We start from the raw sequence: 12,373 nt of genomic DNA, 5'->3' as shown, positions 1-12,373 counted from the left end.
CTAGACTATAGACTAGACTATAGACTAGACTATAGACTAGACTAGACTAGACTAGACTAGACTAGACTATAGACTAGACTAGACTAGACTAGACTCGACTATAGAATAGACTAGATAATAGACTAGACTATAGACTAGATAATAGACTAGATAATAGACTAGATAATAGACTAGACTATAGACTAGACTATACACTCGATTATAGAAAGTATAACCGTACAACCGAAGTATGTAAGTCCCAAGGGAATTTTATCTCTAAATTTTTAAGAGATTTTGTTATCCAATTTGTAGCGAGTCTAAATCGTATACCAAGAATCCTGATATCTAATATTTTCTTAAAAAATATAATCTTAGTAAAAAACATATCTTCAATGGGTTAAAGTCATTTCTCTTACAAGTATGTATTTGTTTGTAAACTACAACACAATGTTTAAGAGTTTGAGTTTTTTTTCTCCAGATTTATCTTTACTTCAAGTGCCATCTCTTTAGATCTTCAAGTTGCTTTTGTATATTGCTATTGCTGTGTTGTTGGTTAAAACGTTTTAGATGACTTGAGTGATGTGTTTTATGTGAGTGTGGACATTTTTATCTGTTGTCTTGAAATCTAATGTTTGCATACTGTGTTTTTCTTACCAGTATTTCTTATTTTTTCCCATTTTATTCAATCATCATCATCGTTATTTTCATTTAAAGTTTTTTTTTGATTTGTAAGATGTGTCTTTTTCTTTGTATCTGTTGCGTGCTTAAATAAACACAGTTAAGTAAGGTGCATAAGGTGGATTTGCTTGAAAGAGCATCTTTGACTATAAGAATACAAACTATAATTTTTCTTTTTTAAATATAATATTTTTCACATTTTGATTTGTTTGTAATGTTCTTAAGAATATGGTATTTTAGCTAAATGATTAAATGAAATTGTTTTTTTGGTTTTGTTTGTGAAAGATTTAAGATTACATGTGAATAAAAGTAAAACATAGTGAATATTCAAGTGTTTAAGAGAAAAATAATTAAAAATCTTTATACATATGTATTTAAGAAAATTTTGAAGAAAATAACGATAACAAGATATAAATCATAATTATTTTAAGACATTTGTTTATTGAAGTTTTTATTAAGAATTGAGATAATTTTTAATAATTAAGTAAAAATGTATGATTTTTTCTTACAAAAACTAAAATATATGAAATTATAATTTTTGTAAAAGTTTTTAGTATACTAAAATTTCCAATTGGGTTTAAATTGAGTTAATTTATTTTCATATTTAATATTTCCTGATGAATTAATTTAGTTTAATTTAAAATTTTCTTTTTTTTTCGTTGGCTGTTTAACAATTTCCTTTTCAATATTTATAACCCAATATATCATAAAAAATAATATACATGTATAAGCATTTAAAACGGTTATAAGTCAGTTATCAGCCATCTATGACAACATGAACCAAAATTGATCTGAACAACAAAACAGCAATAAACAAACTTGCAATAAACAAAGTTACAATAAAAAATTCAAAAAACAAGCATCACAACAACAAAAAATACATATATGAGCAGTGGTTTAAAAGAATGAATTGCTATACAAACATTTTTTGCAACAATTGTCATTTTGTTTAGACTATAATCTGGACTATAGACTTGACTTTAGTCTGAAAGTATAGACTAGACTATACACTGTAGACTGGACTATATAGTCTATAGACTAGTGTATACTAGGCTATAGACTAGACTATAGTCTAGTCTATAGTCTATTCTATAGTCTAGTCTATAGTCTATTCTATAGTCTAGTCTATAGTCTAGTCTATAGTCTAGTCCATAGTCTAGTCTATAGTCTAGTCTATAGTCCAGTCTATAGTCTAGTCTATAGTCTAGTCTATAGTCTAGTCCATAGTCTAGTCTATAGTCCAGTCTATAGTCTAGTCTATAGTCTAGTCTATAGTCTAGTCTATAGTCTATTGTATAGTCTAGTCTATAGTCTAGTCTATAGTCTAGTCTATAGTCTATTCTATAGTCTAGTCTATAGTCTAGTCTATAGTCCAGTCTATAGTCTAGTCTATAGTCTAGTCTATAGTCTAGTCTATAGTCTAGTCTATAGTCTAGTCTATAGTCTAGTCTATAGTCTAGTCTATAGTCTAGTCTATAGTCTAGTCTATAGTCTAGTCTATAGTCTAGTCTATAGTCTAGTCTATAGTCTAGTCTATAGTCTAGTCTATAGTCTAGTCTATAGTCTAGTCTATAGTCTAGTCTATAGTCTAGTCTATAGTCTAGTCTATAGTCTAGTCTATAGTCTAGTCTATAGTCTAGTCTATAGTCTAGTCTATAGTCTAGTCTATAGTCTAGTCTATAGTCTAGTCTATAGTCTAGTCTATAGTCTAGTCTATAGTCTAGTCTATAGTCTAGTCTATAGTCTAGTCTATAGTCTAGTCTATAGTCTAGTCTATAGTCTAGTCTATAGTCTAGTCTATAGTCTAGTCTAGTCTAGTCTAGTCTAGTCTATAGTCTAGTCTATAGTCTAGGCTATAGTCTAGTCTATAGTCTAGTCTATAGTCTAGTCTATAGTCTAGTCTATAGTCTAGTCTATAGTCTAGTCTATAGTCTAGTCTATAGTCTAGTCTATAGTCTAGTCTATAGTCTAGTCTATAGTCTAGTCTATAGTCTAGTCTATAGTCTAGTCTATAGTCTAGTCTATAGTCTAGTCTATAGTCTAGTCTATAGTCTAGCTGAGTACTTTAAAACTTAAAAAAGTACTATTTTTGATCCTGGTAACATAATGAGGATCAAGGAAAATTTCCTAATAACCCTCTGATCTTCTCTTAGCTTTCTTTTGACCAACTTTATATTAAATAAAAGAAGCCAACGTATGTGTTACAGTTGGTACAAATTGTTAAGCAAAACGAATCTTTGAATAATTATCTCAAATACTAAAGAAATCACTGCAAAAAATTAAAGGCTTAAGACATAAAGAAAAAGTAAACAATTTTTTAAATGAGTCTTTAAAATACGTTTAATATAAAGACACATATACAAATGTTTGTATGTAAAAAAAGTGGTTACAAATTTTAAACATTTATGAGAAAAACCTCTTCAGCAGAAATTTTTGAACAAAAAATACAAGATTAAATATGAATTGTAAGAGCATACACACAAAAGATGGAACGACAGACATTCATACATATACAATGTGAAAGGCTTTAGTGAACAACATAAAAACGAAACCAGCGGGATTTCAAATTATTAACAATTTAGACAACAACAATTATTTACTTTTTCTTAAAACATTTTATTTTTGAAAAAAAAACTTTAACAATATATTTTTGATGAGCTTTATATGAAAAAAAGTGAAATATGCGTAAAACAGAGCACGTAACGAGTAGTAATTTTTGGATTTTTTTTATTAAATAAAAACCAACACATTTACTTAAAATATTAAACTTTATAGTGGTCTATTAATTAAACATATGTCAGTGAATAAACCAAATTTGTAGTAAAATGTTAACCTAGTTTTTTTTATATTTGTTGGCGGTTAAACGAGGTAAATTTTGTGTGTTTTTTTGGGTAAATTTCAATGGCTGACATTAAACCATTAGAAATCTGCAAAAGAAATACAAATTTAGAAATAACAACGCATGAAATTTCAACATTTGTTTATTAATTAAATAAACGTTTAAACAACTAGACAAGTAAAGCAAAAAAACAACAACAACTGCAACGTTTAAATAGCGTGCTTTCAAGCCTTATTTCCATATTAACAATAAATAAAAAATGAGGTCTTTAAAAAGATGTTGCCAACATATTTGCAACATCTTTGGTGAGAATTTTTTTGAGAAGGAATTGCATTTTCAGTCTTGTAATGAAAGCTAGAAAAAATTTTTAAATTCTTTTAACACGCAATGTTAAATCATTTAACAAATAGATACTAAAAAAAAAGTTTCCAAAAAAGTAGTTTGAAAAATGATTTAAAATGCTCTTAACACCTTTTTGACAAGACATCCCATTTGTCATAACAGACATAACAAAACACCAAAACAACGCACAAACTAAAAGCCTTAATGCTTTTTTTTTCTCAAATAATGTTAACTATAAACATACATACATCTTGTGTAAATTGAAAAAGCTTAAAATAAAAATCTTCTAAATATTTACAAAATGCAAAAAAAATAAAAAATAAAATTTAGTTACACCATTTCTAAATTAGTTTATTTTAGTTAATCTAACCACTATTTTAATTCTTTGGCAAAGGTCATTTCAGTAAATCAAAACAAAAGACTTAAGATGCAAACTTGTTATTTGATGTTTTGGCAGAAATTTCCTTCAATCCAAACAAAAGACTTAAGAACCATACGTTAATTGAAATTATTTGTAAAATTGTCTTTAAATTATTCCCAAAATTTTTGCTGGAAACAGTGTTATTTTAGCTACTTAACAATAGCTCTAATAGCATTTGAACAGCCGCACGTAATTCTTATTTTGTTTTGGCTTTTAAACTCAAAGCAAAAAAAATTTAAAAAAAGAAGAAGTTAAGATGCTGTTCAGGTACGCCAAGACATTTGCGTTTTTGTTTAGATTTTATTTATTTATTTATTTTTCCACATTTTGTTACACATACCAAATACATTTTGTATATGTTTTATTACTTACTTATTTCAACAACAAAAATAAACAGAAAAAACTCTCTGTTTACGCGACAAAAATCTTAAGTATATTTAGCAAGTGTTAAAGATTTATCTTTTTTATATACATTTTTATTTTATTTTCTTACTAACCACTACCATGTAGACTATAGCAGCAGCAGTAACATTTTGGTAGGCTGTTGTAGCTTGTAGAGTTAGTGCAGCATTAGTTGGCAATTAGTCATAAGTGACTCTATTTTAATGCTCTGTGTGTACGGTCAAATACAGCAAAATATTTTTACCAGTTTTTCTTTTTTTTTCATAAAATTTGCATTTAAAAGAGTTTTTGACTTTAGAGGTGTTTTATTAAAGGTAACAAACCAAAAAAAAAAAAAAAAATGTGAACACGAACGCACTTTGGCGAACGTGTAAAGTCAAGTTTTTTCCTAAGCTTAGAAGAGTGTTAGTTTTTTAATTTACAAGACACATTTAGATAAGGTTTATTTTGTGCTATTAGGTTTATTTTAAATGGAAATGGCAGTTTTTTTGCGGTAAAAATGTACTTAATATAGAGGAATAACTTAAGTTTGGGTCTTAAGCCTTTTGTTTTGATTTCGTAAAGGAAAGTTTTGCAAAAAGAGCCAAACAGGGATATGTACAGAGCTATTGCAGAATGAAAGTTTGGTTCTTAAGTCTTTCGTTTTGGGTTTTAGAACATCGTTTTTTATGCTCATTTCAGTATTATTTCACAGATGAAACAGTCTCTGTGAATTCGTCAAGGTTGTTGAATGTTTTGGGATGATGATAATTTATGAGTCTAGATAAGTGATTATTGTTCTATTCTGTTAGACCGGAGGTCAGGGGTATGATTCCCACAAGCGATACTGAGAAAGGAAGGCACAAAAGCTCCAATAGATGGCTAGTATTTCTTTGGATTTGATGTTACATACAACCTCTTTTCAAAGTAACTAACTACTACTAACTAACTAACTAACTACTAACTAACTAACTAACTAAACTAACTACTAACTAACTAACTAACTAACTAACTAACTACTAACTAACTAACTAACTAACTACTACTAACTAACTAACTAACTAACTAACTAACTACTAACTAACTAACTAACTAACTAACTAACTAACTAACTAACTAACTAACTACTAACTAACTAACTAACTAACTAACTAACTAACTACTAACTAACTACTACTAACTAACTAACTAACTAACTAACTAACTAACTAACTACTAACTAACTAACTAACTAACTAACTAACTAACTAACTACTACTAACTAACTAACTAACTAACTAACTAACTAACTAACTACTAACTAACTACTAACTACTAACTAACTAACTAACTAACTAACTAACTACTAACTAACTAACTAACTAACTAACTAACTAACTACTAACTAACTAACTACTAACTAACTAACTTACTAACTAACTAACTAACTAACTAACTACTAACTAACTAACTAACTAACTAACTAACTAACTAACTAACTAACTACTAACTAACTAACTACTAACTAACTAACTAACTAACTAACTAACTAACTAACTAACTAACTACTAACTACTACTAACTAACTAACTAACTACTAACTAACTACTAACTAACTAACTAACTAACTAACTAACTAACTACTACTAACTAACTAACTAACTAACTAACTAACTAACTAACTATCTAACTAACTAACTAACTAACTAACTACTACTACTACTAACTAACTACTAACTACTAACTAACTAACTAACTAACTAACTAACTAACTACTAATATCTAACTAACTTACTAACTAACTAACTAACTTACTAACTAACTAACTACTAACTAACTAACTAACTAACTAACTAACTAACTAACTAACTAACTAACTAACTAACTAACTAACTAAACTACTAACTAACTACTAACTAACTAACTAACTAACTCTAACTACTAACTAACTCTAACTAACTAACTAACTAACTAACTACTAACTAACTAACTAACTAACTAACTAACTAACTAACTAACTACTAACTAACTAACTAACTAACTAACTAACTAACTAACTAACTAACTAACTACTAACTAAATAACTAACTAACTAACTATCTAACTAACTAACTAAGTTATTTGTTTCGACTTCAAGAATGGAATTTTTACAATAGGAGGCACAATACTGTCAAAATATTGGAAATATTTTAGTAAACTAACTAACTAACTAACTAACTAACTAACTAACTAACTAACTAACTAACTAACTAACTAACTAACTAACTAACTAACTAACTAACTACTAACTAACTAACTAACTAACTAACTAACTACTAACTAACTAACTAACTAACTAACTAACTAACTAACTAACTAACTAACTAACTAACTAACTAACTAACTACTAACTAACTAACTAACTAACTAACTACTAACTAACTAACTAACTAACTAACTACTAACTAACTAACTAACTAACTAACTAACTAACTAACTAACTAACTACTAACTAACTAACTAACTAACTAACTAACTAACTAACTAACTAACTAACTAACTAACTAACTAACTATCTAACTAACTAACTAAGTTATTTGTTTCGACTTCAAGAATGGAATTTTTACAATAGGAGGCACAATACTGTCAAAATATTGGAAATATTTTAGTAAACAAAAATTTGGCTCTTAAGTCTTTCGTTTCGAACTTTTAAAAACTAAAGATTTTAAATTTTAAAGTATATTTGTGCTCCTTAAAATGATGAAAATGTTTGAAAGTTCCTTTCAGCTCGATAATTTTGGGTCTTAAGTCTTCTGATTTAGTTTTTAAGGAATGTTTTACAAAACCAGCAAAAGCAGAAATAGAATATTTTAAAAACAAACTTCAAAAAACACAAAATTTAAAATAACTAGACGGAGCGTGTTTTAAAAGAAATTCATTTAAATTACTAGTATGAATTTTCTAACAAAACAAAAGATTTAAGAAACAAACCTTATTTAAAATATTTTATTTTAGTATTTTTTAATTATTTAAAATAAATTTTAAAAATCTGCAATTAAACATTGTTTTATCTAACAACTTTTTTTTTAACTGAATAAACATTTTTTTGACCTTGTAATTTCAAAATAAAGCAAAAATCACAATACAAATAATGTCAAAAATTAGTTTATGCGCAACAATCAAAAACATATAAATCTTTATTAAAGCAAAGTGTAAAATTATTATTTCGACCGGTCTAAGCATCAAACAAAATAAAGAAAAACCCACACCTTTTTATTTCTTTTTCCAATAAATATATTTGAAATTTGTTCTACTTAATTTTACGTATCAAAAACTAATCAGGTTACTTGCAACAACAGCAACAACTTGAAAAAAAAACTAAACAAGCAACAAGTTTGTTGTTTTTTGTTAAATTATTTGATTGCAAAAAAAAGTAAACAGAAATGTTTGCATCAAAACAATTTAATAAATATTTGATTTTTATTTGTCTGTTACCAGTTGTACATTTCTTAACAATTTGTTGTTTGTTCTCTTTTTAAAACAAATTCATATTTAAAAATTGTATTGCATATTCAGCCAAAAACTGTGTTGAGTAATTTCGCATGCAATAAACTTAAAAAAAATACAAGAATTCCAAAAACAAACTATAAAATAATTTTGATGGCAAACAGATTTTTTTTTTCAGTATTTATAGTTTGCATAATTATTACACACCAAAGTAACAGAAATCAACAACACGTTAACTAAATTAGAGTGTTAGTTAAAAGTCTGAAGTTTAAAAATCCACAACGAAGACAGTTACTTAAAATTCATAATAAATTTTTTGTTTTTAATTTATTTTAAATGTTTTAATATTTACTTGATTTTATTTTGCTCTTAATGAAATTCACGCAATTCACTAGAAAAAAACAACACAACACAACTTATTTATATACAAATTTATATTTAATTCAATAGTTGTTTTTTTCTCAGATATTTTTGCTTTATTTCTTATAAATCGCTCTAGTAAAAATAAAGAAAAACCAAATAAATGCTTTTAACTAAATTGTATAATTTTGAAAATCAAATGCAATTTAGTTTGAAAAAAATGCATAACAAACGGTTGGTACAACTCAAACAAACAAACTACAAGTATGAGTACAATATTTACAATTTTTTTTAAATCAAATCAAGTGAATGCACATGTAGCAGCCTGTAGACAGTGGGACAAAATGTTTACAAAATAGATTTTTTTATAAATTTTAATTTTGAGACCAATTTAAAAAAAGTTGTAGAAATACTACTATTTTTTTACCCTTCACCTTCGTGAGAGTGAAATCATTCCGTTTAATATTTTTGCAATATAATTTGCTGATCCATTACAGTATATACATATATTCTGGATCCTTATAGAAATCGGAGTCAATTAAGTTATGTCCGTCCGTAGGTATTTTCTGAAGACCCCAGATATCTTTGGTATACAAATCTTCAAAAATTCTTCACCTTCGTGAGAGTGTATTCATTCCGTTTGATATTTCTACAATATAATTTGCTGATCCATTACAGTATATACATATATTCTGGATCTTTATCGAAATCGGAGTCAATTAAGTTATGTCCGTCTGTCCGTCCGCCCGTCGGTATGTTTGCTAACAACTATTTTCTGAAGACCCCAGATATCTTTGGTATACAAATCTTTAATAATTCTCTCAGATATGCTTTCAAAAAGATTGCTATTTAAAATCAGCAAAATCGGTTCATAAATTATGGAGTTATAAATAAAAATCCGAGACAACCTCTGAAAATTTCATCAAAAAGATTATAATCTTTGTGCATGCTTAGACAAAACGTTATAACAACAACAATAACAACATACAACTTCATATGGTAAATGTTTTTTTTGTACTTAGTCCACTTGTTTATATAAAACAAATCAGAGCAAGAACAATAATTTACATATGAAGCTGTGTGTTGTTGTTATTATTATTTTATTATTACCAAAATCACAGATGGAAAATTGTGTGTGAGAAATTAAGCAGGAATGGGAAAGAGTAAAAAAATTATTTTATAATTTTAAAAATGAAATATGCAAAAGGTGTGATATTTACAATTCTGATACCAATTCAAAAATTACTTTTTGAATTTTTTATAATATTGAAACTAGAAACATGAAATTAAGCATGTAAACACCTGATATATAAGGAAGACTGTTTGGTACTTTTTCGTTTTTCAAAAAGTACTTCTTAAATTTTTTATAATATTGAACCTAGAAACATGAAACTAAACATTCAGGGTCCTGAGTGAAGGAACATTTGTAGATATAGGTTCCTGATGGGATAAAAATTTATAAGAGTACAATTTTTAGTACTTTTTGTTCTTCAACTGGTACTATTTTTTAATGTTTTATAATATTGAACCTAGAAACGCAAAATTAAACTCTCAGCGTATTGATTGTATGAAAATCTATTAATGAGAACTTTCTGGTAGCTTTTCGTCATTCAATTGGTACTTTTTTAGATTTTAGATTTTTTGCTGATGTATTGAAATTTTAAAGAGACTAAACTTTTTGGTAAATTTTTTTTGAAGATTTTGAAAAGACAACAATTTCTTTTTAAAAAAATTGCTTAATTTTAGATTTTGAAAAATATTATTATTTTTAGTACTTTTTCAAAAATATTCAGAAATTTTATATATTTCCCTAATTTTTTTTTAATATTTAAACACTGTTATTTAAAAACAAATGCAAACAACAAATAAAAAAATATATATATATTCAACTTACTTATTTCACATGTTGGACCTGTCCAACCGGGTACACAGGCACAAGTGAATTCCGAGACTGGTGGAATTTGTTGGTGGTTATAGTTTGTATTACTAATAATGCCGCTGCTGCTGGCTGAGTTACGACCACCATTTGCCGTATTATTACTGTTGTTGTTGTTGCTTAATGATGACGATAATGCTGCTAAGACCGAAGATGATGATGATCCTAATTCTAGCAGCGGTAAATTATGTCTACTAACTGGTTTCCCCATCGACGAACTCATGCCACGCATTTTACGATACGATGGCAAGGCAGTTATATTTGGTATTTTTGATTCCTGCAAAAAATTAAAAAAATATTACAATGAAAACAGAAACCAAAAGGAAAATAAAGAAAGAAGTTTTGTAAAAAAAATCCAACATACTAACAGCTCATCATACATTTATTCATTTATTTGGTTGAGCTTTCAAAGCCAACAGAAAGTCAGAAAAGATGTTAATATCAGTCTTTTAAACAAAATGAAAATTATAATAAACAGCGTGGAAGCACTCACTCATGCTAACACATGCATTATTTAAACAAACATTTATTTAAACATACACATTGTTGTTTAGTCCGAAAGATAGTCCAAAATTTTTGTATGTATAGTTGTGTATTGGTAAGTACTGGCGTATGAGTTTTATTTTTCTTCATTTCTTTTCCAACACACACACACACAGTTTAGCTGCACACGGTTGAGGCATTAAATTAATAATAAAATTGTAATAAAGATTTGTACTTCTTTGTATGCTTTTTGAATACAAAATGTTATTTTTTGTTTTGTTTTAGTTATTATTAATAATATAGTATAGTGGTCTATAAAACATATATTACATATAACCATATCTATGTATTATAAAATGTTATTGCCATGATCATAATTGTTGGCCTAAGTTGCTGGGAAACTAATGTGCGTTTATTACTATTTAAGTGCTGTAGTTTTTTGTTTTTCTAGACATTATAGTTATGTTAACTCTATAAATTGCAGGATTAAAATTAAATTATGATTATGTTATTATAAGTATTTATAAAGAAATTCTTTACTTATGTCTTTAATTACAGGAAATTACTTTTTTTTTGCTTTTAAATATTAAAATTATGTTTTTTATGAAAGCTTTTTTTGTTTAAAGAAAAATAAATTATATTTAATATTAATCATACGCCAAGTGGTACTGATTTAATGTATTTTTAGTTTTTCCTATCTACATAGGGAGAAAAGGAAATATACACGTCTGGTATCAAATTGACACCAAAGAGTTTATAATTTTTCAATAACATACATTGTCAAAATATATACAATGTATATTATACATACGTACGACAATTCGTTGTCGAAATCTAAATTTTATACACATAAGCTCACTATTGACAAACAATCTGTTGCCAATAGTGAGCTTACCACGTTTGTTAACATTTAGACAACGGATGTGTATAAAATTTAGATTTCTACAACGAATTGTTGCAATTTTGTCAACATTACATAGTGTTGTTGTACGTATGTATATACTTTGACAACGGATGGTATTGAAAAATTATAAACAGTTTGGTGTCAATTTGGTACCAGGAGTGTATATTTCTTTTTCCCTCTGTGTACTTGCTTAAACTAATTTATAAGTTTTTAATGATAATAGTAGTTAGTTAGTTATTAATCCATATAAGTTTTAGATTTTTAGAAGCATTCAGAATATATTCTTCAAATCCTTTAAGAAATGTTTGATATGTTTTTTCTTCTTTATTAAAAATTGGAGATTGTACCTTTTGCTTCTTACCTTTAAATTTAAAATTTTTAATTTTTATTCATAGAAATCTTAACAAAACAGCTATTGCCCAATTTTACTTAAACTTAAAAAACAATCAATATATGCTTATTCACATTATACAATACCTCACGGATTTGAAAAAAAATGTTAACTTACAACCTTGAGACAGTGTGAAATTTACATGTTTCCCTTCATAACCATATACCTTTCTTAAACAAATTTTCAAAGAATAA

General features: G+C 26.8%; 1 protein-coding gene across 1 annotated transcript in view; it reads right to left on the bottom strand.

The window, feature by feature from the left end:
- The window catches only part of LOC119599572 (protein serrate), a 108,340-nt gene that overhangs the window by 16,111 nt on the left and 79,856 nt on the right, over positions 1-12,373 (bottom strand). The window contains exon 8 of the mRNA XM_037949382.1: positions 10,360-10,678. Coding sequence (XP_037805310.1) covers positions 10,360-10,678 — 319 coding nt within the window. The remainder of the gene's footprint in view (positions 1-10,359; positions 10,679-12,373) is intronic.

This window comes from Lucilia sericata, unplaced genomic scaffold, assembly GCF_015586225.1.
Source record: "Lucilia sericata isolate MDLA Ls3-8-SP2 unplaced genomic scaffold, ASM1558622v1 Contig000082F_arrow, whole genome shotgun sequence".
In the NCBI taxonomy this organism is placed as follows: Eukaryota; Metazoa; Arthropoda; class Insecta; order Diptera; family Calliphoridae; genus Lucilia; species Lucilia sericata.
The sequence above is the reverse complement of the archived record's forward strand: the minus strand, read 5'-3'. Positions and strand labels throughout refer to the sequence as shown.